The following is a 26,730-nucleotide window of genomic DNA, read 5'->3' on the forward strand; positions in this document are numbered from 1 at the left end:
TTGCGCTTTCAAGTTTGTCACTAGCTCGGTCTCGGTCCTAGGGAGTTTTTTGCGCTGCCAAGTAATTTCGGAACGCACCAATAGCAGTGCTTAATTGTGTAGCGAGTCACGTGATTTTTCCCAACCTATAGTAATGAAATTTGCTCTCTTGTCGAGCGAACATTCGGGTGATACTCTAAGAGTATCGTTTGCTAATGTTTATACACTTTGTTACGGTAAATATGCTTTGCATTATCCACTAGCCTCGAAAAGTAGTTCCAAAAACCTATTTCGTGTCAATGCGCGCTGCTAAATCGGGAACTTGAAAACTGCGAGGCGCGATATCTCAAATGCTTAGACTCCACTTTTGCCAACCATCAGAAAAAAAATTCACCACGATTGGCCGATGTAGTAGTACATACACTCTACCTCGCACGCACACTATTGTATTATTTGCATTTATAGTGAGCATCTGGCTCGTTGACGTGAGTTGGGTTATGTGTACAGCTGTTTAGTACTTTAGTGTCTTGTTGACTGTCGAGGAGCGATGTAATAAGTTACGTTACAAAAATTGATAAGTAGCCGGAAAGTACGCGTGGCAATCGAATCAAGCAATAAACGTGTCTACTATGGATTTGTTGCGAGTATCTCAATGTACGTTGATATTCTGTATATTAGAATATTATATCAATTTATAATATAAATAAACGCGTTATGACTTTAACCACGATAACCAAGTTGATAGAAACCCGCAATTAAATGGCAGGATTTGTGAGTACAATGATTTCAAGCCAGCACAACATCGTATTCCTGCGGATAGGTTCAGCATTTTTCTACGGTATAGCTTCGCTAATGATAACAATAGTTAACAAGACGGTGCTAACATCCTACAGTTTTCCATCCTTCCAAGTACTGGGTATCGGACAAATGTTAACCACTATAATTGTCCTGTACATCGCAAAGAAATTGCGCTACGTTGATTTTCCTGACCTAGAAGTTACAACGTTCAAGAAGATTTGGCCACTGCCGATAATTTTCATAGGAAATATGATATTTGGATTAGGCGGAACTAAGCAATTGAGTCTTCCGATGTTCACCGCCTTAAGACGTTTCAGTATTCTCATGACAATGATCGCTGAATATTACGTACTGGAACTAAGACCACGAGCTACTGTCCAATTCAGTGTATACACGATGGTCCTCGGCGCAGTAGTGGCAGCATCAAATGACCTTGCGTTCAATCTTGAGGGATACATCTTTATATTGCTCAATGACTTTTTTACCGCAGCAAACGGAGTCTGTATGAAAAAAAAACTTGAATCCAAAGAACTTGGGAAATACGGCCTCATGTATTACAACTCTTTGTTCATGGTTCTGCCTGCGTCAGCAATCGCGACATGGTCAGGCGATATTAAGCATGTTATGGAATTCCAATATTGGACAAACGCGATATTTTTGATACAATTTATGTCGTCCTGTGTGATGGGATTTATATTATCGTACAGTGTAATTTTATGCACGCTCCACAACTCCGCACTAACGACAACAATTATTGGCTGCCTTAAAAATATATCCGTCACTTATCTGGGCATGATTATCGGTGGTGACTATATATTCTCTTGGCTCAACTTCGTTGGACTAAATTTAAGTGTAGTTGGTAGTTTAATTTATACGTGGGTTACGTTCAGGAGGCAAGAATCCACGGAAGTAAAGTATTCTTCTTTACAAACTATCGAAAGTAAAACCCAAATTGTGTAGTTGTTGCGCAGTGCTAGAACTAGAATGCGACGTATTGTGACGAGTAATTTTACACGTGTCAAGTCATTGCCAGTGAAATTCTTACTAATTGTAATTTGTACAATATAAATAGAATTGATAATCTACCAAAGGACAGTTACTGTTACCAGGACAATTTGTGCCATAGTACAGTGGCTCATAATTTAGGCCAAATCGTTTTATTAGGATAATTGTAGAATTGTGCTGTATTGTTATTAGTATTATTATCACAATTACAATAATTGTTTCTATTTAACATGTATAAAATGGTATTGTAAAAAAATAAATTTTAATTTACCAAATTCAACACCGCAAGATTATTTTCCTCGATGGGTTGCAGACAGATCGGCGGTACGAGGGCTGTCCATGAGCGGTGCCTTTGCAGAGGATTTCACCAGGAACCATGTGCAGTTATCAGTTCTGCAACGCATGGTACTATCAGCAGGTGCTGCAGCCATATCTTTGGCGAACCCTTTTCGTGCTGACATGATAGCTTGCCTTGGCGAGACAACAGGGCAGAATGCACTCGTTCATTGCCTACAACAGATGCAGTCTTCCACGGAAGGCAGACGCATTCTTGATCAGAGACCACGCATAAATTCATCTACCATTGATCTTGCATCACTCAAGCGTTTGCCTAATGGAACCCTTGGAAAGTCGTACTATAATTTTTTAGAAACTAATGTACGAGATCCTATATAAAAATACTTCGCACTGCAGGGATGGTAGCAACTCACTTCGTCACCCATCTCTTTTCTTCTAAGTCACCAACTTTGCGGTCATTTTTTAAACAGAATCATCCGGCCATTGGTGGGTCAATTTTAATCGTTGTTGACAGTCTATTTTTCTTCTTTTTTTTTATCATGTGCTTCGAACCGTAGACTGCTACATAAATCTTCCATTGAAATAAAGTACACTTTTTGAAAAGAATATTTTTCTTAAAATTGAGAAGACTTCAATACAAATTCTATTAATTGAAGAAAGCATTATAAATCTATTCTTTGTTACGAGCTAACTTCCAGTCAGAATTTTAAATTAGAATATACTTCTGTGACATTCTTAGTTCTGATTGCTACCAGCCCTGCAACTTGTTATAATATTTTTGATAATTTGTGTAGAATACTGTAAGCTTGTCTTGTATACTCGAGTACAGTCGATTCCGAACTTCCCCGTCATATCACCGAGTCTGAAATAAGCATGGCTATGGCGACGTCTGTCATACACCGCTCTGGCTTGGACTTTTCATATTTTCCAAAACTTGAAATTACCGTTACGTGCAATTACAGTTTTTCTCAACTATATAAATTAACAGAACAGCGATGCAATTCTTGTTGGTTAATATTGGTCTCTAATTAATTATTAAGCATAAATTCGAAAACTTATATCATTTCGAAACAAATAATAACTAAGAACCAAAAAGACTGAAGAATTTATCCATGTAGGAAGTGACTCCAGATTCCAGGATGGCTGTGAAATTTGTTGATGATGTTGAACTTGCATATGTAATGCAAAGGTATCGAGAGGTGCACGATATTTATCACACAGCATTGTCAATGCCAACTACTATGCTTGGCGAAGTCGCCGTCAAATGGGTAGAAGCTGTGCAAACACGTCTTCCGATGTGTATATCAGGAGCAATATTTGGAGCTACGCGTCTCCGTCCTAAGTAAAGAACGTACTAGACTTTCCAATTGCAATTTTTCAGATATCAGAAGCGTCATCAAGAAAATGCTAAAGAATCAGTCTTTTCTTTACAATCATTGATCACCTAATTCTGAGCAATTTCAGTAACGAATAATTAGTGGCATCAAAGCTTACACAAGCCATTCATGAAACTTAAAAATAACCATTTGTGTAATTTTAGGTCAAGGAAGATGTATACTGACCATTATCTGCCTTGGGCGTTGAGAACAGGCTCGCAATCTCAATTTCTGCTTGGTGTTTATTTTGAAGAACGTTGGGAGCAGCCTCTTACAGAGTTTTACAAGGAAATGAACATTGTTCCACTCGTCATCTGAATTCAATAAATATGAGAGTCGATAGCGTATGTTATGCACATTTTGTAATGTCCTAATTTTAAAAAGATTTTAACAAACGAAACGTAAATTATCTCACATCATATCCCATGCATCATTTTTTTTCTACATCATATTGATTCATGCGCTGATCAACAGCCATTTCAATTTGAATAATTCTTCCTTTTTTTCAGTAAAATAAAGGTAATACAGAAGTCCCATGGGTAGAAGTGCCGATAGGTGCATCAGTTGTGAAAAAATGCAAGTGCCACATGAGTAATTATGGATAGGATTGTATCAACGGAAAATGATCTGCAAGTATTTCATAAATACAAAATACTGATTGACAATTTTGAAATTTAACGGCATATAGTTCCCTACAATTTTTAATTTGTAAGTAAAGAATTTCTCAATTCTACCTTGCCGATTGCTTAATCTGTTTTGTGTACCCAAGCATCATGCATTTAAACGGCATGTTGACAGTTACTTCGAAAATTTGCGCGTTAAAAAGTGTCGAACTTTAACAACGACACAATTCTTTTGAACTTTCTCAACTTACGCGAAATTCCCGTTTGAAATTATTCTGCAATAGCTGGATAATGTATGTTAATTCTAGAACAATACCGCAAAGCGAGCCCTTTTTCCGGCATGAAATCTAGGAAAGCTCTGATCTTTCTCTCAAATCCTTAATCCTACCTACGCATTGAAATCCGATTAGGCAACATCGGTAGTTATTCCATCTCAACATTCAAAGACCTTAATTTCGAAATTGTGACGCCCTCTGTCCCGAAATTGAAAGCTAACAATTTTCCAAACCTTGCAGTCAATTTGGAATAGTTTGGAACCAACAACCGAACGGATCGGTCCACGACTTGAAAAGTAGAAGGTGGTTTTAGTTGGCCTTATGTCGATAGCATCGCATTGTCAGCTAGTATAATTAATTTTGACACAATCCATGTCAAAATCAATTGCTCAGTGCATCAATTGCAAAACAGGGTTGCAATGTAATTCCAATTTTTACACGATTCAAAAGTTGATCGAGCTCAATTAAATCACTTTGAGTTACTAATCGCAAGAATGCATCAGCCATCGGTCTTATCAATGCTATTTTACAAAAACAATTGACCGACAAACAATCATGTGATCATTTTTTTTTTTTTTTCGCCGTTTTGGATGAATTAATTTACAATAATTATTGTACAATAATCAGCAGTAAATGGTCCGATTGCACAGTATAACAGTTTTTATTGATTATAACACTGGAAATATGAAGAATATAATTTTTAATTGAATATGATTCATATTACAAAGTTGGATTACAATTGTAGATATATTTTATTACGAAGTATCAATAGGAATTCATGCAAGTAACTTCAACACCGTCTTCCAGACCACTTTGCAGATCAAAACTGAACAAATTCACGCAAAGCAGATCAATCATAACTCACGATTCTTCTTTAAGTTTACATTTTTGTGCTAAACGATTTTTCAAATAATGGTAACTTTATCAAATTACTTGCAATTTAACACGTACGTAGGCAAAGTTTTTGTCTGGAAAAAAATGCATTCAATACTACGTCCCTGATATGTAATTATACTGATTTTCCGTGACAATACTGATGAACGTCCAAAGCTACTTGCCAATTGATAAATACTAGATTCATCACATTTGTCACGAACCACGGAGGGTGAAGTTATTGAATTACCCGCAAATACACACCCTTGGATTGATTTGGAAGATGGATACAGGAAAGACCCATTAATACAATCGCGATGTCATCGATAAGTTGTCGGGATAAGGGAGAGGGTTTGAACCTACCCTATTGAAGATTTTCAAACGATCTACATAATCAGATCTACATAAATTGCCCGAGTTTCATAGAAAATATTATACATAACGGTCATTGTGACAGCGAACACTTCACTTGATACTCATAGAAGTGGCTTTATCCTACTGCAAATTCAAGGTACATGAGATTTAATATAGAATTTTCACATGAAAATCTCATATCGAGTCAGAGCTCAATATACATATCGGGTGTTATTTTAATAGAATGTTGAAATCTGTAATTGAGTTCTGTTATAATAAGACCCTCATATCCGAGATCTCGTCGTAAGATCTTATACATTTTGTTTTTCTTCTCTTTTTTAGGATTCAGTCGCGAATTTTATTAAACGAACTTGACGACAATTTGACAATTAATAGGAATTTTCGCATCACCAATTCTGTTCTGTAGTGTATGTATGTACATGTATGTTTTATTTTCCGAATAATACTACATTGTTGCATGGAAAAAAATCATCAATTTGGCTATTGACGTATGGTCAATATAGCTACTGCGAGGAAATATGGTTAACTTTAGCATATATATGGTTAACTTGGCCATATTTATGATACTAGAGTATAAAAATATGGTTATTCATAACTACAATACTTTCTGGCTGTGGTTATTTCAATGATACGTGTTGTTAGTGAAATCGATGATTTTTTGCCTTGTGACGAAACCTATTTTGCGTATAGTGAAGCTACAAGAGCGGCATTTTTCAGGTGTTTAATATTATGATTTTTCTTGATTATATTATGTACATATACCATAATATTCGTAGAAATTTTATAGACAGAGTGAACCATAGGTAATTTTTTTTCTTATTGAGGGTAAAATTTCGCGCCTCAAATGCTTAAAAAAAAAAAAAATGATAAATGTTTTGCGAATCATTACTGCATAAATTATCTCTTAGATAAATTATAGTATTGCACAATCATTCTCAGCGAAGTGATGGCTAAAGTAACTGCGATATAACTTGACAATTGATAACTGAATTCTAGGCAAATAAAGAAATCGCTTGTAAGGTGGATTATTAATGTCACAGAAAATATTTAATTGTTTATCAGCTTTAGTGTTTCATGTTAGACATCCTTGAGAGTTTGAATAGTTATACGCACACTTATGAAAGCAATTTTGTCAGATTCTGTTAATATTGTTTTACAAAGAATCCTGTACATGGAATTTACATCAATATTTTAGGTCTCGGCAATATAATTAAACTGAAGTAATGATGATTTTATCATTATGCGCCAAATATTTGATTATATCGGACGTGTAGTTTAGAAAGATTTTTTCAGATTTTTGGTTTCGTGAAAAACAAGGATGTCCGAAGATTAAGCTGTGAAAACATTTTTTTCCTGATTTTTCGGTCAACATATCCTTAACTTTATACTTATTCGCCGTATTACTAATCTCGACAAGTGTGCTGCCTGGGATATTATATAATAAAACAGATACAATCACGAATCCCCAGGACTAACAACGAGTTTTACTACTTTCTTGAGTGATTGAGTAATTCACATAACAGTTAGAGAATTAAAAAAAATCTTACTCTAGGTCTTATCTTCCATTGCTTAAATTCGTCATTTTTACAATAAGATGCTTCCTGCTCGAAAATGACGCAAACTACAAGAAAAACGAGCTTATTTTCAATGACAGCCAATTTGTTGAGTGAAAATACACTATTTTCTTGGCGTACGTGACTTTGTGACGAAAACTTAACAACGAACATTTAAAACATAGCATTACAAAAATGACAAAAATTTCATGTACGTTCAAATTTTCAACTGCGGTTCATTTTATAATTTTACGGAAAAACAAATGTTTGTTCAATAAGATCTTGATTCACAATAATAACAAAGATATACATGTATATAATATGGAGGAAAGAAGGATGATTCATCTCATCTTTGACAATTAGATACTTCATTTAAAACCCAGAATGTGAAACTTTGAAGTTCTGACTATAGACAACAGATTTTCAAAACGGAAGGTACAAAATAACCGGCGAAATATTTCCCCCTGAAACATCGCCCTATAACTACGTTAATTATAACAATCGTAATTGACCAATAATTGTGATCAATTGCTCCAATTAGTTATCTTATTCCTTTATACCAAACTTACACTTATAATCAGCATGAATCTCGATTACGTTATATAGTAAAATGTTATCAATTTCGACGTCGACCGAGTAATTTCGACATTTAATATAAAAATCCTCACACAATATACGGATATCTTAAGAGTAATAATATATTTAGAAGGTCAAGATATATAATCTAGTTGAGCATGAGTTAGTGGCTAAAGCATCCAAGACATGACAGTGGCTAGTGGATGCTTAAGCTGATTGTAATTGATTTGGTCCACGCTGCAGTGTAAACAACATTTCAATCGAAGCTCAATCGCTTTAGAAATAGGTAGATTTCCTCAAAGGTTGGCCTGTCATCTGCACGTTTACTCCAACACTTAGTCATCATGTGATACAAGTCTCTTGAGCATGGAACTGGCTGTGGAAGGATACGCGGCTGGTTCTTCTCTGTTGGTCCACAATGGTACCATCTGCTAAAGTTTTCCAACACTTGCTCAGACGTTAAATCAGCGTAAGGTACTTCCGCACAGTTCATTAGAATTTCCCAAACGGTAATTGCGTAGGACCAAACATCAGATCTGCAAGTTTGCTTTCTCTGGATAAGAAAAATGTACACAATTGTCTTTATAATATCCGCCTTGTGATAACGTCAGCAGACGAAATGTGGATTTAAAATATACTTCTAAACACGATACTTTTCCACAAAATTATGCGTACCAGTAAAATTGCTTCCCACGCCATCCAGCGCAGTGGAACTCTCGCGTAACAATCATCTATATAATACTCCTGATCGTACTTGCTGCAATACATTGCATGATCTGATACTTTTATCGTCATATTCTTGCTAACGACACAATTCCTGCAAAACAGAAATTTTGTTGGGAAATAATTATTTCTGAAAGGGCGATGGATTCATTCTACAAACTACCAAATGGAATTACCTACCTTGCAGCTAAATCACGATGCGGAATGTTCAAGCTTTCCAAGTATTTCATTCCTGAGGCAATCTGAGTTACGAAATTCAGTAGACATCCGTAACTGAAAATTAAAAATATGCTTGGTTTAATACAGGCTCCGCAAATAAGATCAGGCCATTTCATAAATAGCGTGTATACCTTAACGGCATGTCGTCACTTGACTTTTCATGGGTTCTGATAAAACTAGGAATATCCCCGAGCTCTCCATACTCAAAAACTGCTCCGAATGGTTCTTCCTCGACGAGAGCTATCACTCGAGCTATATTTACATCTCGAATTTTAGCCAGTGAGTACATGTCGTTCATAAAATGTTTTCTGCAAAGTCAGCAATTTCGTGAAAACGTGGTATGTAGAATTACTCAAGCCTTAGCTGCCTCGTTAAGTTGAAAATTAAAAAAATAAATACCTCAATGAATCTGTAACTCCGCGCCAAAGGGATCGCACTATCACAACCTGCTTATTGCGTATCGTATTTGAATCTGGACTATGAATACCTTTAGCTTCGCACAAATGAACCTGGAAGAGGATTAATTACTTTTTAGTTGTTGAATGCATCGGAAGACTGTTGGAACAGAAGTGCACGGAATGGTTAATCGACAAATACAGTGATGAAACTTTTTCAACGGAGTATATAATATCTATAGGTATACACGATATCGGTGTTCATCGCTATTCCTTTGATTAGTAGCGAGCTTTCAGGCAAACAGATATAATCGATAGCTTTACCAGCAATGTTGAGCACCAGTCGATTACAATTTGCTAATTCCGGTATTAAAAAATTCACACAGATTTTATAAGGAGTTCGAAATCGATCACGATATACATTTTTAATTATTCTAATTGCGCGAAAGTAATTTTCTTTAAATAATTATCAACTTGTAAATCAACCCAAAATAGTAACAAAATTCAGTCACGATTTGAACTTTCCGAAAATGTGGCAAGTTTTCGAAAATCTTTACCACTATATCTTACCAATCCAAAATTCCCCTCCCCCAGTTTGTCCAGGATTTTTAGTCTATGTCTTGAAACATGGTGGAGATTGCAAGAGTCAGAAACGTGCGACGGATGTATGACATCCTCAATTTGTAGGGATGTGAACAAATTCGAGCAGCTTTGTTGTTCTCTATTATTAATCTGAAATCAGTTTTTCCAACTCAAGTATTATAATTTTAATAATGAAAAGTATTCGAACCATACCAGCCTAACGAATTTTAAATAATAAATATTTCTTACCGTCAAAATATCCGTTGCCGCGTAGTAACCTTCGTAAATTTGGTGATTAGTTCTAGACGAAGTATGGCAAAATCTTTTTATTGGAAACGGGGTAAGGACCAAACGATCGACAATTTTATCGTCACAGCAACTGTCGCTTGTAAAATCTGCAAACGGTGTATTATTTATTATCATGTAAAAATTTTACATCAGATCATCAGACGAAAGTGCATTTGTGAAAAATATGCTTTGTTTTAGATTTGCATGATCTTGTAAACATATTCTAGACACCCGATTGATCGACAGTGATTAATTATTTCCTCTTTTTCTTTTTTAAACCAATTTTTAGATCTAACTTACCCGAATATTCACTCTTACAACTTGACACACGATCGCTTTTGTGAGTGTGAGGTTCGTAACCGAGATTCTCCTTCGAGTAAAGTTTGTAAGTCCTTTCGTAGACGCTACATTTCTCATATTCACTACCCAGAGTATCTTCGTTGCGAAGACTGTGACTGTCGACCGACAGAATTTTACTTTTCAGAGACAATTTCGACTGGGATAATCCGTTTATGATTACAGGTGGTGGCATTTTAATGTCTTTCATGTTGATCGTTATTCCGTGCGTCGGTGATCTGCACAACAAGGCCGTGTGCTTCTGCAGCAAGGCGACTTTATTGCGTCCCCTTTGCTTCATCAAAAAGATCGTGCAAGTCAGGAGCAACGCAGTTACCGTCAGAACACCGCTGACAAGTCCGATATAAGTCTGAGAATTGCTGACCGGAAAGGCGTCGGGTGTCAAATTGGTGTTCAGTTCAAAAATTGTCTTGTTGTAGCTCGAATGCGAGTCTTCCGTATCGCTCAATTCAGTTTCGTTATCCTTGTGACACGCTCGGTAAAATTGTTCCAATGATTCGTCCGAGAGATTCCGCGATGCTGGAACTGTGAACAGAATTACTCGGACTTTAAATTTCATCCTTAAGGACAAGTTCAAACCATCAAGTTGTCACCCTCTTACCAGAATCGAACGTGACTTCGCTCACGAGAAGCCATTTAGCTTTTGGAACGAGTTCAATTTTAACGAAACGTCCTATTCTGGATTGTAACGATATTGATATGCTCCCGGTAGTCGATTTTACATCTTCGTTCACCTCAAGCTTCTCCGGAGTCTGATGATACTGTTTACCATCGAATGAAAACCAAACGTACGCAGTAAAGAAGACCTGCAACGTTTCCATTACGTTATTGTATCGAAGAAGACAAGCTACGACTCGAGAAGGCACAAAACTTAAAGGCGTCGAAAAGACGTCTGAAGGTTGTCTTATGCGCCATTTTCTGGGACCTACAAGATATCTTCACGTCTGAAAGATGACGTCAGAAAATGGTGCATCAGGCATCCTTTAAACGTCTTTTTCACGACTTCAAGTTTTCTTCTCTCTGGAACGCGAGTTTTAATCATTAATGAAAGTAAAAGCCACCTTCTCATTGGAGCAATACCTCGATATTTCGGGACGGCATATGTGCCACGTGAATCGTACAGTTTTCGAATCCCCGTACTTCGTAGAACTCGAAGGTGAGCTCCACTGGGCTCAGATTGCTCCATCCAACCCAATTTGTAAAACTGCTCGCTATGGTGCTCGGCTCTTCTCCGTATACACCATCGGTCAGTTGTCCGAGTCCATCGACCATACGATTTCCGCTTTCATGACCGTCGTAGGATGAGTCCTCGACATTGCAGCCATTGGGTCCAAAAGTCTCTCCTTTCGGTGCCGAATATTTGCTGATTTGTTCTGCGATAATATATTGAAATTCGTTCCTCATAAGCGACTGGATCATGTCATGTTTACACCATCAAAAAGGGTCTCTCGTGCGGGTCTACTTCGATACTTACGTTCCCAAACACATCCGTAAATTTCAACTCGCATGCAAACCGTTCGCGGATGTTGACTGTACGGAACGAATCGAACTCTGCTGGCAACGAACGGCAAATCCAATTTTTGCTTTTCTACTAGATACGTGTTGCTGTTTCCACGGAGTACCTGTTGATGATTGTCGTGACAAAAAGTGGTAGGTAATGCAATTAATATTTTCGGTTCAACGATTGACCCACCTTGTCGCCTTTCATGGTTTTGTACTGGTACCATTTCAGGTCACGCCAATATTCCAGAAAAAACGTTTCCGCGTATTCTTGGCCTTGACCATTGCCAAATCTACCCTGGGTTTCAGTCCATGTAATAAGGTGATTCTTTGTAAGATCCACCTCCAAGTATTCTCTAATGTCGCTGCTAATTTGGGCTTTCGGACACCAAGCTCCACCATTTTTCTCCTGGCGTATTCTGCAGGAATAGCAATCATATATCTATTCTTTTACATTTACCTTCGCGCATTTTTTACTTCTCGGGCAAATGCCACCAATTCCAAGGTATAAACATTACAACTCTTAAATGATAATACTTCAATTTTTTTTCAGTCAACGGGCATAAAAAATATACGCTTGCAATTAAGACAAAAAAAAAACAACATAACTCTTCAACCGTAGCACTAGAAAAAAATGCAATGTTTCTTGTATTTTCATTTTTTCAAATCGCCGTATAAATTCCCGCCGCCATGCATAGTAAATTCAAGATTAATTAATCAATTGATGGAGAGTCAGTGTTTTCAATGTATCACATTAAACGTATCAAATTATTCATGTATTCCAGTGATGATATATATATATATAATATACTAATCTCCAATCGTCCCAACAAAATAGCTGTATACGTCCAAATTAATTCCAACCAAGTGATATTACGTGCTTATGTTGCAGTTCTGAATGCACATGTAAGTGTGTACGTGTAAGAGTGAAACTCGTTTACGGGATTCCGGGGGAATATTAGGATTCCTCAAATTACGAACCTGGCATTTTGGGGGCCAACGGATTTCATTTCGTAACTGGAAGAGGCGGTAATCGCGTTGTCTGGAATCTTTCCCTCTTCCATGCCGAGTGGAATGATACATTGCGCTGAAATCATACCTTGATTCAGCATTACAGTTACACCGAGAAAAAGAACAATTAGTTACGAAAACATATTATGTGAGACATTTTTTATTAATTAAGGTATTAATCAAATTGTAGGTATTTATAAAAAATTACATCGTCATAAATGGCCATTGATATATGAATGTCTATGCATGTATTCATGGGTGAAACGTTCTATGGTTTTATACCTTTTTCAACAAATATTTGCAAAATAATAATACAAGTATGGACTCTAATAAGACAATTATTATAATTCATTGATTAACAATTAGCCCGAGTTTATTTTTGTAGATAAAAAAGATCTTCGCAAGATTTTAGAGAGACTAAATAATTCATTTACGGCAATTGTAATTATACTCACCAAAAACATATTTAATTGGCTCATCCGTGTAACAAGCCACGACAATGAGTACTTTTATGAATATACCTACGACTTCCATGATATGTAAAGCGATATCCTACTACTGCAGCATTATTGGAATGCCTTGTAAAGTTCATGATAATCTGTATACGTTCCTCACATTTTTACACGTTACATTTTACTCTGAAACAGAAGGAATAATTCTCGGATCAGTTATGCGTCGTAAACACCTTGGAAATAACGGATATCAACCCTATTCCCATTTTCAAGCGAATTGACAGAATAAGTAACACAGTTTCACGAGTCACAGATGATGAATTCAATCAGCTGGACATCATCTTCGGAAAACACCCTATACCAGTTACATTCACTCAACTGTGATTCTAGTATTTTGCCAAACACGTATCCAGTGGTCCAGGAATATTATTAAGTACCCACATTGTTTACCATAACGATAATAGAATTATCATTAATTTACTTATGTTCAAAAAATGAATTGCGGAACAATACGAGGGTAAGTACCAAGTAAAGAGCCTCAGAAAATCCATTTCTTTTTCGAGATTTGAATACGTAATTTCTGTTATAAGGTAAAAATTAAAAAATCGAACTTCCTAAATTTCTATTGCATATACTAAAACAGCGCCGAGATCAGACCGAGAGTTAAATTTGTCAGGAGATAGATACGACGGTATCGTAGCAGCGCTTAATGGGGTTCCATGGTCCCTACCATGGTCCTCTTGTTTGGCTCCAAATCTTAATTACATCGGTCCATATATAGAAATAGAAGCACGCGCGCAAGTGTGGGAGCTTTTGCAGTCCCAACGGTGGCAAAGCGGAGCCGCGAGTGTGCCTGCGCAACAAGTAAAGGACAACGATCAATACGCCATGTACCGGGTGTCTGCAAGGCTTCCGCAATGTCCACGATGTCCGCAATGTCGGCTCGCATTCGATGTTGGCAGTTGGTTTATCCGCCCCCTGCTTTCGCACACCCCTTCATCCCTCCCCTCCTCCACCCCTTTTATGCCCTCTCTACTTCACTTTACGCCATTCGTCTGCACCCTTAACCTCTTGAATGCTTCTTTCAGGTCTAATGTGGCAAACGGCACCTGCAGGAACACGTCGATATATGCCTCGCATGATCCGACTCTGGTGCGGATTTTTTCGCTCATGATCATAATGATCGTGTGTATAGATACGCGACGCAACACGAATAGAGAATAAAAGAGCAGATTTTACTCAAAATTACGGGAAAAAAGGTTTTTTTTTTTTATCAAATTTACTTGGTAGAACGCAGAGTAAAATCTGCTACACTTAGAGTAAAAAATATACTCTACATGGATATTTTTTATCAAATACCCTGATGCGTCTCTCTTTTCCTACACTTTTGGGTAAAATCTGCTCTTTTTCCTCTCTCCGTGTATAACTCATGGTTTCAATCGAGCTGAGTGGGGAAATGTTTTTTTCTTGTCTCATTTCTAGTAATTTAATATATCTCTGGGAAAAACAGTGCGAAAACGGCACGTGTCACGGTTTTCTTCGTTTTTTTTTTTTTTTTATCTTTTTTATATACACATACATTATTTAACATATCCTAATCAAAATTGTACCAAAATTGACAGAACTTACGTTATTCAATTTACAATTTGTGGAGTAATTGAATGACGGAATAAAAGTTGTAAGAGTGTCCGTGAGTTATAAAAACTGAATATTCATAAGGTGCTTATAAGAAATCTGACTATAAATTCAAAAATTGACGGATCTGCATGTGCATATTATGATGAGAAGGAAAAAAAAATGGTCTTCGAGAACCGACGTACTCTTACACCAAGATTAATGAGAATGAATAGGATTCGTATACAGTATATATGTATAATATGTTTCAGAGTTCGAATTATATTACATATGTGTATATATATATATACATAGGAATAAAGTTGCGAAAGAACAACCGGGGGGTGTGGCTATATTAAAACAAGTGAAGTTTTTCCCGGCGAAAGAATTCTTAGGGAAAACAAGTAAGGGGAAAACTGTAAGAAATTCTATTAACGTAAAGCCTCAGTAGTAAACGAGATTTCGTAAAAGCAATTTCGCACTTTTTACCCACCGTGAACCGGCAACTCCGAGTCGCAACGTGGTTACAGGGGGTGAATTTTTGCGTCGTCACGATGCTCGTCGGAAAACGTCACACGGCACGTACCGCCCGTTTCCGCATAAATTCCACCGCCCGTCGGGCGACACGTGCCTCTCAACGTTTGAGGTGTTTGTTTTTTGCCAACCATAGACCCTTTGTGAGTTTACAGAGAGAAAGAAATATACTCTGACAGAGAGATCGCCGAACAGTCGGAAAGAGAGAGAAGGAAATATGGTTGAGTGAAGTAACGATCTTTGAGAAGACACCGCGTAGAATCCTGCAATATATATATATATATATATATATTGCATGTATATATATATATATATATATATATTCCGCCATCGCGACGTCTTAAACGAGAACAATAGGCATATGCCAACAAAGTTATCATGCCGTTGAATAGGCGATGAAATTATTCACGGGCAATCTGTCCTAACGAAGTTAATTTCGGCTCGCTCAAAATCTGCATATTCAGCGAGATAGAGGGAATGGAGTGTTGCAGGGTTGATGATATTTACTGTACACGGTATACCCCATCAATTCAAAGGTCCTTTTCAAATAACTTGATATTAGATACGTATCGTTTTTTCATCCTGACATTGATGACTACACCAGCTTATGGTCGGACTTGAATTATACGGAATGAATTACCTACTTGATTTATAGGTAATTTTTCGCGAGGACAATTTAATCTATTACTAAACCTGTATCCAGATTCTTTTTGGTGAAAGTTAGATGTAGCGAGGAATTTTGACTATTTCGATATTTTGTGGAAATATTAATTTTTTAATTGTATAGTGAAACCTGTAATTTTGTACAACGGATTACACTGTGTTTTACAATTTTAATACAACGATACGTTCATCGGTATGGGATTTAAATTTTTTAGAAACCAGTTTCTTGACTTATCTCGGAAATTCGCGATTTCATTACGGCTTCAATTTCATTGTCAGGGAAATTTCATTCAAAGCTTAGTGCTCCAAATTGTAGGTTTTATTGTACAAATAATACGCGTATATATTTCTATATAAGTCAGTAAAAATTCACTAATTAATAATGCCTCGCATTTCTGAGACACAAAAGTTGAAAATTCTTCAAAATTGAATGTAAATGGACTTCGCAAAAGAAAAAAAAGACCCTCTGACGTACTTCGGTGGAAAATATGCTTGCCTGGGTATTACAAGCAAGCCGAAAGAGGAAAGTCGTGATGAAGAGTGATGGCGCGTGATGAAACCTGTGATTTTTCATCACCAGGAGGTACGTATGTACATGCCTACCTATTCGCAAGTCCTGCGCCGCCGACCCTTTCGTCAGGTCTTTGTTAGCGTCCACGCAGGCTTCTGCACTAGGGGAATGGCTAGCCAATTAAATGATTTACGCCCAACACATCGATCGCGCCCGAATTCGAAACATGTACCCTGCACACATTCGCGAACGATGCGCATTGGGAATGTAAAAAATTCACCTCTCGTTATAAAACAAAAAACAACAAACAAACATCCTTTTCACTCGGGAAAAACTCGTGACTTGACAAACCAAAATTGCAATATTACATGGGCAATGAGAGAATAGATAAAAAAAAAAACGAACTATGCCAATGACAGTAGTTTTGACTTAATCATATTGAAAATTATTTTGAAGAAAATAAAATTATAAGGAAGCGATTATTAACACCGACGAAAATGACCGCCCATATCTTGTGTATAGATTTTGCGCCCTGACCATGCTCCGGAACGTTAATTTCTAATCTTCGGCTCGGCTGTAATCCCATCAATAGTAGGTGGTAGGTACCTATTGAGCTTTTGCGGTGTTATATACCGTTGGAATTAGGGAGGGTTGCGTTCGCTGCACGACACGTGGCACGAAATATTAGGTATAGGGTGGGCGTTTAGCATTTGCGGATGGTGAAATGTCAACGCCCGAGTCAATATTGCTACCCTCTGGACAATAGTGAATGCGTGGCCGGAGAAAGTCACGCGAATCTAGATATAAACGTTATCCGTATAAGGAATGTGATAGACGCGTTTCGTCTCGATTCATGGATCGGGAAATTTTAATCTTAAGCGCATGCAGGGAAGATTAATTCGATTTTTTTACGTTTTGGAATTTCATTCTGCAGCGAGTAACGTATACGCCTTCGTCGTATACCTACCATCTAAGCTAGGCAGGCATAATTCGGTCACCGTCATTCACCGAGGGGGTAAAACGATATTCGGGCTTGCTAAAAGCATATTTCCTCTACCGACGGAGATCTACAATTTCCTTAGGGCGTTGAGCTTCAAAGAACTTTTCTCACCTTTAGCTTGTATTTCTTACTCCTGCATGCGGCAATGCCTGCTTTAACGTTTAATGTTTAACGATTCGTGGTTAAAATTGTAAAACTTGTTTACTAAACTCAGCAAACTATGTCTCGCTACATTTTTATAACGCATTTTATATTATGCACGGTTTTCAGAGTCCGAAGAATGGTTTATTATCGTGAAAATCGGTAGACTGCGAGCTGTCTGCTTTTAATCAAGAAACTGCGGATGAAATTATTCAAAAATGTTACGCGATGCCCATTAAAATGATTAACAATGACCAGCGGTAATTTTTTTCGCACAAACGCGATTATTACAGCTAAGTGAAATTGAAATTACGTACTTACCATAGCAAAATCGTGTGAGTATGTACAGAAACTTTCGAATACAAATACTTTTCAAACCCAATATAACAGCATCGAACAAATTGATGAAATTTTAAGTAACATATCTCTTCGTTGGTTGACTCACCGTAAGAAGGGAAGATCGAATGTCTCTTCAGTCTTAATTCACTGATCACTAATTTCGTTGTAAAATAAACGCCGCCTCGACAGACTATAATCTACAGCATGTGTAAGTAAGTATCACTTCGATTAGAGCTCACGTTTAGTGTCTGATCTTGACTCGCAGACCTTGGAAATGGTATTATCGATATTGTGTATTGAAATGTGCATACCTATATATACACATGTGCGTTAACCGTCTGTCTATCCGTATAAAGTGTGGAACTGCGTCTATTTCGGCGTTGAACAGGTACGTTATGGATTATTTTTCACCTCCCGGATGAAAATTGCACAAGTGGCTACGGAGATATGATGTTGTGATGTGAAGGATATGTTATTCAGAGGGGTTGTTTCCGATGCACACTGATACGAACGGGGGCCTGGACCCAGCATCCATCCCACCACATTCCCACCCTGCAAGTGTGCCGCAGCGTTGATATGGTTGGTGCAGTGGTAGTGGTGGTGGTGCCTCCGGAGCGCAGACGCGTTTCCATCCCACCCTGGTAGGGCTCATCCTGCAATAATGTCCATTCACATACGACTGCGTACCCCAGAGCAGCACACAAGCACCTGCAGAGCACAGTAGCATTATTCTCTGCTTCTACCTGCAGTTTCTTTGCCCCTTTGTCTCATGTTTTTCCTCCAATTCAGCAACGCGTCTCCGTAGACGCATCCTTCGAGCTAATGTAATCACTCAGCTCACTCAGCAAGCTTTTACGCTAATTGCGAATACAGGGAGCCGCAATTTTTTCATTTCATTTCTCTTCTCGTCGCGTAACAATAGGAACAAATGAAATATGGCGATTTTTCTGGACTCTTTTACGGACTATGATGAATACATATAGGTATAATGCATGTTACAACGGAGATGGAAATGCGAAACCGAATAACATGACGGCTACACGAGGTCTCCGGGGAAATTTCAATATTTTACATCTTTTATGTATCCTGTTTCAGTGCACAGGAAATCTTGCGGGCTAAATGCAATGGCAAATATGGCGCGAGGAGCGCGTGGAGATAATTTAATCAGGTGACCGGACGCTGCAGTAGCGAAGTTACGACCTTTGTTTCAATCAAATTTGGAAGCATGTTGTACGTCTTGTCCGGTAGAAAATCAAAAATGTATCATTACCCATTACACGTATCATATTAAACTCATAACTTTGCTTATGGTGATAAATTGAATAAAACTTTTTTATTGATAACTGCAATATTACATCTGATAATGCCTTAAGATTGATTTCAAATATTTTATTCGTAAGAGTTAATTACGAAGAATTACAATCAGTAGGTACGCCTCTGATGATTGGGAGTATTTGTTTCCTCGACGCTTGTACGTTGCCCTGTTTGAATAAAACAAGGTCGTATTTATTACGTGTCGAAATTATCTCTTCTTCCATTAAATTCAGCGAGGGTTCTGTGTTGGATTTCAACAATCTTATAATCTGTAAACGATTAATTTGCACCATGAAATTATCACATAGACATAAAACTAGAATCAAATGAAACTGGTCGAAAAGTCATCCCAGAATCACTTACTGTACTTTGTAGTTTGTTATTGGTCGGCGAAAATATGGCGATATCTCTCGTCACCGTTTCGTTTTTGAGATCTAAGCCCATCAGAACGGTCACGAAACAGCTATATTGCGTTGTAAATTCAGTGAGTGCTTCAAAGGCACCGTCCAGTTTCACAAAACTCTGAAATTATCATCCTGTTACAACGTGCAGTTTTATGCATATAGACTTCAATTATTTATCAGTGAGTAACAAATTTTGTTAATATTTGGCCAGTGCGTTATGCTTTTGAAGAATAATACAATATCCCGAATTTTCTTTCTTCTTGTCTTTAATTCCAACGTAAGGAAAAAATGTGATCAATTTATAGAAAACGTTGCAAACTTTTCAATGAAAATGTGCAATTTAAATCATAATTTTTTCTGCATTTTACTGCGGAGCGTCCAACAGAACGTATTTTTTTTAAACAGAATTATCTCAAGTCTTTTTTTTTTGCAAGTTGAATTTCGAAATTCTTGATTCAAAAGGCTTTTTAAACGAAAAGTTTACAGTTCTAAAAACTGCCTTATCAATTGCGAACTCACAAAAAAATAAAGCGAAATTGATCACTGATCCACAATCAAAATAAGAGGTATAAGAGGACTTTAGGGATTTGGAATTTCGCAGTCCTACATTCGCTGAAACAATCAGTTAAAATATGAATTGATCGTTGCCTGAAAATTGTGTTGGGTTGATAAAACAATGACTTTGATACCTCTACCAAGATTGGAAGGCCTGAAATCGGTATACCGTTGGCAACCTTCAGATCTCTGATCAACAACTCCCCGGGGGTCAACCTACTGATGTCTGTTTTAGCGAAAAGGAGTTCTTTGTATTCCTTCTCTCTGTCGGAAGTAATGAACCCAATTTCCTCAAGTTTCTTAATAACTTCAGCATCGTCAGGAGTAGCTCTGTTGGCTTCGACAGAAAAGTTGACTGTGTCAACCAAGATTGGCCCTGTTGTAAACGAGGCAATTATTTACCGAGAAATTTGAGCGATATCTTGTGAATTTTGACACAAATATGTTAAAATTACCTCGCAGGAAACTACAGATACGAGGGTCCAGAATTTTCGATTTTTTATCAATCAAAATCTTGGCAATCAAAGTTGAGCAGCTGCCAACTATTTCTATCGTAATCTCTTTCTGCGGCCACAACCACGCTGGGTCTTGTGGTCTGTGATCAATAATCTGTACAACCGAATTAGCAAGGCCTCGACTTTCCTCGGAGAGAGTATGGTGGTCTACCAAAATAATTTCTAATTTCTTTTCACCGCTAAGAACCTCAAGACTCAACTGATCTCTGCAACACGATGGAGAAAACTGTATACGCGAATATATTTCCGTATGTACCGTATGTTCAAGGAGAACCCATATGATAATGCAAAAACTACAATTCTGATTCCAATCAATTCAATTCGTACGTCACGAGACAATATCATAAGACATTAAAACTCGATTGAATATGTAGATACCTAATAGAGAAGCATCCGTACCTTTTCGACATTTCTATCTTAAAGCCTTACAAATTCAATATTTGTGTTAAATGTTAATATTGTTGGATTGAAAGTTATTGATTTTTGTAAGGTTGATCGAAAGGTATCAAACGTCAACAGTTATATATCAGTGGTAGGTGACTGTAGCAGCATATGTACACCCTCCTAGTGTAACGCCCCCTTAACACTGAATTTCTGGATAATTGCGGAGGGTCGAAATCGAGTTTAGTACAAGGGTGTAAAATAACCGAACATTTCTTCCACGGGATAAAAGAAAAATATGCATGATAATTTGTTTGTTACCGTTAATTTAGAGCAATCTTTTTAATAGGATTTAAATATACATACTATACCGCAAGTATAGATATGTCACGTTCTTTTTTCATATAAAAAGCATTTTGAAATGTATTCTTGGGGGCACATGGATCAATACAAAAAAATTAATTTATTTCAGGCACCGATAAACGCCAGGCTGAAATTTGGTACAGCAGTTCATTCAAAGATTGTGAAAACAATCGGTATGAAAAGTGATTCGATGGAAAGAAAATGTACAATCTTATGTTATCGCAATATGGGGTCTCCTATTCCGAAACTGACCTGAAAGTCAACAGCTCCAGTGGTATACTATGTTTTTCAAAATGGTATAGAACTTCAGTTTTCAAACGAAATTCTTTTTCCGGAATATTGAGCAAAGGTATCACAGCAATATCTTCACCTTTATCTTTAACATCGGTGTAATGATGGAATGCATAGACAAGAGCACACACTGCTGAATCCAAATCACACGTTGGATTACCCAATACTACTCGGACGATTTTATACCGAACTAGATTATCCTGTAACCGTAAAAGTACAAAAAAAAAAGAATCAGGAATTTTATTTTCAATGTCATTATTTCCTCGAGATTAAAGTTTATATTTCCCAAGGAGAAATCAGTTCGGCTCTTCAGCATTTACTTATCTAACTATTACTTCATAGAATGTTGTATCATAAATTATCAGGAAATGAGAAGAGATATGTTGAATAATATCAAAGACAATTAATCTTTTTTCAATTGAAAATATAGTGTTTCTAGTCAAGTATCTTGGACTCAAAAAAATACTTGTTTCATCATATTCGTATGAGAAAATAAATTTGACCTAAGTCAATGTCCAATTCCCAATATGAAGAAATTAAATTAAATTTACAGTGGTACCAACATCGGTGTTACCGTTTTGCTGAAAATATTTCTAAGAAAGTTTCGTTGAAATATTTCCTGAAATATTCACAGTAATGTTCTAGAAATATTTTCTACGAATGTACTGTTGAAGAATACATTTTTACATTCAGGTGATTGCAATTATGATCATTATTTTATGAAATTTGGATATGATTTATCTCGCGCATGAATATCAGAAGTGTCGTGATATTCTTGTATATAAACTTAAACTATCGTAACTGTCAATAATTCTGCAATTGTTTACTTAAAAATGACCATAACCGTCTGCTAATAGCCAAAATGAAGGGATCTAATATTCACAAAAATAAGTTTGTATTCTTTTGACTGAATATAAAAACTAATGTCACTAATTATTGCGAAAATTTTAGTTCATAAGATATGTAGACCAATAATTAAATGTAATTACCAAAGAAGCTTTTGATGCTTCCAGAAAGGAATCCATAATTTACAAAGATAATGCCTTGATACAGGTTAGAAATTTTACCATGGACTATTTACAACATGAAGACTGTACAGACTTGATACGGACTGTGTGGGCGGTTAACTAATTATAAAGATAGGTTTGGAGGAATAATATTCCACTAATAACCCAGTTGTTTCGAAATTTGGTGCCCAATAATGGGATGTAAACACGGCCAGTAACCCATATTGGCAATTGGCATTGGGCACGGTAAAAACATGGATACGGTGAAAATATCAGAGATGGCCAAAAATCCTATACTTGGAGCATCGCATGTATCCTTCTGTAGTGCGTTCCAAAATTAGTTGGGAGCGCAAAAAACTCCCTAGGACAGAAGTGAAGCTATCCACGAACGCGGCAGTGCAAAAGAGATAAAAGATCTGTCTCTCGGTCTCACGGCTGCCAACCAATGAAAATCTCCAGAAAATGTATAGGGAATAAACACCGCAATTTTTTAATTTCTGATGAATTAGCTGCATAAAATCGATATCGTGTTCTGTTTTAGACATCATATTTATGTTTTACATCGAGCGCTCGACGCACGCGCGGTATCAAACACAAAACTTCAAACAACTAGGGATTTTTACTTTAAAACCACGTGTGATTGGTCAGTCGTTCAACTGTTTCCAGGTATAAACAAGGTATAAACGGTGTGTATTGTTCAGTGGGCAGCTCACAATCGGATGTCCCTAAAGTCAATGTTGATGTAGCGTATGTTAAACATTTATTTGTGTTAAAAAGTCGCCTCATTGTCAGTTCCACCAAATAATAAGTCATGCTATTTATTTCATCGTTCATATTCACTTATCACTGACTTGATCATCGGAATGGATATGGTGTGTAGGTTATGCCTTTGCGATGAGCCCAATTTGACTCCAATATTTTATGCGAGCAAATGCACATCGAAGCTACAATTACAAATTCAAAATTATTGTTCTATAGAGGTCAGTAAATTTAAATAATGTAGCAATTTTCATTACGGATCATACTATCATAGCAATAAATGATCAAATCTACTTGTTAATTCCAGGTAACGCAGAATGATGCTTTGCCTAAAATGATATGTAGTTGTTGTAAAGATAAATTGACATCTATTGATGAGTTTAAAACGCAGTGCGAGCATTCTGATCTAAAACTAAGGGAATATTACAAAATTTTCTCGCCAAAGCAAACGTCTCATTCAGTTTTCAAAGCACTTAAGGTAAGAATATGTTTGTGAAATAAGGTGTGAAAACTTGGTGCAATTATACAATTCTTTGCACATTTTTTAACATTGCTGTTTGAAAATATTTTCACAAAATATATCAATTCTTACAAAAATTTTTCGTAAACATTTTGCAGTGCATACTTTTATTTCTGTAAAATATCTGCCATAACATACTATTGGGTTCGAAAAATCTTTAATTTTCTAACTGTTGACATATGCTCTATAATGAGTTTAGCGTATCGAATTGTAATGTAATTGAACTAAATCATCCTGCGACATTACATTCAATGCATATTTTTCGAATCCTTCAGATATTTCTTAACTATTTGCCATGTGAAAGAATCTTGACAAATGTTCTGTGCGAATGTGGCTTCCTTGACATTGTTCAACGATAAATACATTTGAGGTATTCACTTTGTCCCTCATGACCATTCTTCTCAGGTCCATTTTAATTTTCTCCCACAATTGTCTTTCCCCTTGCCCTGAGGGTTTGAACACCGTCTGATAAACCTTGGATCCGTATTATTTGTGAAGCTTTTGCATCTGCCTTTGCCTCTTCTCTCTTATAGCAGTTTTTAAATTTGCATTGAACCATTGAGGATAGAATGAAAAACCTGAAAGCTTGTTATTGAAATATTACAAGAAGTAGACTGGAGAATAATTTTTACATAGTGAATCAACCATGAAATTGATCAATTTATTCCTTTCGAGAATTGCTGTCCAATTTACACTGGCTAAGTTGGTCTTAATAAGGCTATAGCTCGCTCTATTAAAATCAAATCATTGTTTTGAATAAACAATACTCCGAATACATGAACACCAAAACCAAATGGCAGCGAAAACTCCAGAACTAACTGATCAACTGAATTTTTTTTCACCGGCACTACATGCATCAACATTGAATCATTAGGTGTTTCTTGCTTTCTTATTTCAATCAACACTCACTTTTAGGATATCGGCGTTCAGACGGATGATAATATTGAAAGTAACCCACTATTTCCGATAAATTCCCTCCTTGACATACATCAAAATGAAATATATAAGGTAAACGTTACGCCTGTTTCACTGGAGATGATAGATAGCTATGCCGCTGCTGATGATGATAAAGATGATGATGATGATGATGAAGAAAGCAACAAATTTGAATCTGTCATGAATGGAATACATTCAACAAATAATCTAGAAATTGAGGACTGCTATGTGCACAAGGATAATTCAAAGGTTAAAAGGCTACGAGTACGATTGCATACTGATAAAGTCTTGACGGGCAAGAGAGTGAAGCTGCCAAAAAAAAAGGAAAAATTCGATTGTCATTTGTGTCAAAAAGTATATGTTTCTAAGAAAGCATTACTGAAGCATACCGAGGCACATATGAAAAACGAAATCGTGATGTGTAATGTCTGCAATAAAACGTTCAATAATAGTGAAAAGTTAAGCGAACATATGAAAAAGCACAGTGATGCTATGGATTTTAAATGCGAAGTGTGCGGTATGCCGTTCAAAGAACGTGTGAAACTAAACTTTCATCTACGGGTGCACGGCAAGGGTCCTTTAATAAACACGGACAAACAATATTTATGTGATATGTGCAGCCGAACTTTTGCTTCCAAGTCGGGACTACGATTTCACTTGAAATCACACGCTGGTAATAAACCTTACACATGTAAATTCTGTAGTAAAAGCTTTACCATTCCGAGCTACAAAAAAAGACACGAGCGAACTCATACAGGTGACAAACATTTCGTTTGTCATATATGTAGTGCTGCTTTCGCCTCGGCGAATGGATTGAAGTATCACTTACGGTCACACACGGGTGAAGCTAATTATCACTGCGATACTTGTGGCAAATCGTTTAGGCGCCATAAGTACCTCAAAGAGCACACTTTCATTCATACGGGAGAAAAACCGTTTGTCTGTAAGATGTGCGGCTCTGCATATGGAAACTCGGGAAGTTTGTTCGTACACGAAAAAAAGTGCAAAACTAAGCATTCTGTTGGATATATTGCTTCTTCAAAATTAGAGCCACAGATCTCATTTCAACCTAATTAAAAGTTTAGGTTGCATAAGTTGAATAATTGTGATATTTAATAATTTAGCATCAACCATTAATGAGCTGGAATTTTATAGTCTTTAATGCTTTAACTGTACTTGCAAGTCTTACAAATATCTCTCTCGCTGTGTCGTTTGTCGTTAATATTGAAATGAATGATCGAAACAACCATTTATTTCTACCAAACTTAGGCACTTGAAAATTATTGTAATTGAAAATTAATAGGAGCAAATAAATTAAAAGTCTTTTTTTATTGTTTGAACTTAGGATTATAATTTATAAACAGATATTTGTACTATTCACATAAATTCTTCGTAATAGAATAAATTTTGGATTAATTTTTTTAAATCCATCTTCATAATTCAGTGAATACGCAAAACTGTAATTAGCATTTCGTACAATTTTTAATACGTAAGTGACGCACACGATCTGTATCATGTCTAATACAATGTGTCTAATATTCACGATAGATATAACTGATAATTAATATATGTAACATCCCTAAGTAATAATATATAAAATTTATATACATCGTTATTTTACTATAT

At 36.6% G+C, this 26,730-nt stretch overlaps 5 protein-coding genes across 6 annotated transcripts; 3 read left to right on the forward strand and 2 right to left on the reverse strand.

Moving 5' to 3' along the window:
- The first annotated feature begins 455 nt into the window (after positions 1–455).
- On the forward strand, positions 456–3,886 carry LOC124404254 (ubiquinone biosynthesis protein COQ4 homolog, mitochondrial). The gene is made up of 4 exons (XM_046878236.1): positions 456–633; positions 2,096–2,439; positions 3,198–3,421; positions 3,620–3,886. Exons 1-4 carry the CDS (start codon positions 609–611, stop codon positions 3,771–3,773), a joined length of 747 nt encoding a protein of 248 aa, XP_046734192.1. The 5' UTR covers positions 456–608; the 3' UTR covers positions 3,774–3,886.
- Positions 628–1,979, forward strand: LOC124404253 (UDP-sugar transporter UST74c-like). Its single transcript, XM_046878235.1, has one exon. The coding sequence runs from the start codon at positions 739–741 to the stop codon at positions 1,735–1,737; it is 999 nt and encodes a 332-aa protein (XP_046734191.1). The 5' UTR covers positions 628–738; the 3' UTR covers positions 1,738–1,979.
- A 3,488-nt stretch (positions 3,887–7,374) lies between the features above and the next one.
- LOC124404194 (discoidin domain-containing receptor 2-like) lies at positions 7,375–18,453 on the reverse strand. Of its 2 annotated transcripts, none has more exons than XM_046878137.1 (15): positions 18,371–18,453; positions 13,261–13,443; positions 12,776–12,881; positions 11,988–12,213; positions 11,769–11,916; positions 11,375–11,667; positions 10,896–11,100; positions 10,238–10,819; positions 9,899–10,044; positions 9,638–9,799; positions 9,072–9,181; positions 8,804–8,980; positions 8,634–8,726; positions 8,406–8,547; positions 7,375–8,283 (listed from the first exon to the last, which is right to left on the reverse strand). In XM_046878137.1, exons 2-15 carry the CDS (start codon positions 13,337–13,339, stop codon positions 7,987–7,989), a joined length of 2,766 nt encoding a protein of 921 aa, XP_046734093.1. In that variant the 5' UTR covers positions 13,340–13,443; positions 18,371–18,453; the 3' UTR covers positions 7,375–7,986. The 2 variants fall into 2 exon arrangements, with proteins under 2 accessions (XP_046734093.1, XP_046734095.1); XM_046878139.1 differs by lacking the exon at positions 18,371–18,453 and adding an exon at positions 18,166–18,259.
- Positions 7,883–26,707, forward strand: LOC124404196 (zinc finger protein 846-like). Its single transcript, XM_046878141.1, has 4 exons — positions 7,883–7,892; positions 23,636–23,869; positions 23,956–24,126; positions 25,084–26,707. Exons 2-4 carry the CDS (start codon positions 23,753–23,755, stop codon positions 26,179–26,181), a joined length of 1,386 nt encoding a protein of 461 aa, XP_046734097.1. The 5' UTR covers positions 7,883–7,892; positions 23,636–23,752; the 3' UTR covers positions 26,182–26,707.
- On the reverse strand, positions 19,409–23,010 carry LOC124404197 (exopolyphosphatase PRUNE1). Its single transcript, XM_046878142.1, has 6 exons — positions 22,872–23,010; positions 21,844–22,082; positions 20,788–21,053; positions 20,467–20,708; positions 19,737–19,895; positions 19,409–19,642 (listed from the first exon to the last, which is right to left on the reverse strand). Exons 1-6 carry the CDS (start codon positions 22,905–22,907, stop codon positions 19,466–19,468), a joined length of 1,119 nt encoding a protein of 372 aa, XP_046734098.1. The 5' UTR covers positions 22,908–23,010; the 3' UTR covers positions 19,409–19,465.
- Positions 26,708–26,730: the final 23 nt, after the last annotated feature.

The sequence above is a fragment of the Diprion similis genome, chromosome 3 (genome assembly GCF_021155765.1).
Source record: "Diprion similis isolate iyDipSimi1 chromosome 3, iyDipSimi1.1, whole genome shotgun sequence".
Lineage (NCBI taxonomy): Eukaryota > Metazoa > Arthropoda > Insecta > Hymenoptera > Diprionidae > Diprion > Diprion similis.

Coding starts and splice junctions, on each gene's coding strand:
- LOC124404254 (XM_046878236.1), top strand. CDS start 609: ATGGATTTGTTGCGAGTATCTCAAT. Junction 2,440..3,197: donor ATAATTTTTTAGAAACTAAT/GTACGAGATCCT, acceptor TTATCCATGTAG/GAAGTGACTCCAGATTCCAG. Junction 3,422..3,619: donor GCTACGCGTCTCCGTCCTAA/GTAAAGAACGTA, acceptor GTGTAATTTTAG/GTCAAGGAAGATGTATACTG.
- LOC124404253 (XM_046878235.1), top strand. CDS start 739: ATGGCAGGATTTGTGAGTACAATGATTTCAAGCCAGCACAACATCGTA.
- LOC124404194 (XM_046878137.1), bottom strand. CDS start 13,339: ATGGAAGTCGTAGGTATATTCATAAAAGTACTCATTGTCGTGGCTTGT. Junction 12,882..13,260: donor GCCAATTAAATATGTTTTTG/GTGAGTATAATT, acceptor GTATGATTTCAG/CGCAATGTATCATTCCACTC. Junction 11,917..11,987: donor AAACCATGAAAGGCGACAAG/GTGGGTCAATCG, acceptor AATCATCAACAG/GTACTCCGTGGAAACAGCAA.
- LOC124404197 (XM_046878142.1), bottom strand. CDS start 22,907: ATGGATTCCTTTCTGGAAGCATCAAAAGCTTCTTTG. Junction 22,083..22,871: donor AAGCATCAAAAGCTTCTTTG/GTAATTACATTT, acceptor TTACGGTTACAG/GATAATCTAGTTCGGTATAA. Junction 20,709..20,787: donor TATCTGTAGTTTCCTGCGAG/GTAATTTTAACA, acceptor CGTTTACAACAG/GGCCAATCTTGGTTGACACA.
- LOC124404196 (XM_046878141.1), top strand. CDS start 23,753: ATGGATATGGTGTGTAGGTTATGCCTTTGCGATGAGCCCAATTTGACT. Junction 23,870..23,955: donor AAAATTATTGTTCTATAGAG/GTCAGTAAATTT, acceptor TGTTAATTCCAG/GTAACGCAGAATGATGCTTT. Junction 24,127..25,083: donor CAGTTTTCAAAGCACTTAAG/GTAAGAATATGT, acceptor ACTCACTTTTAG/GATATCGGCGTTCAGACGGA.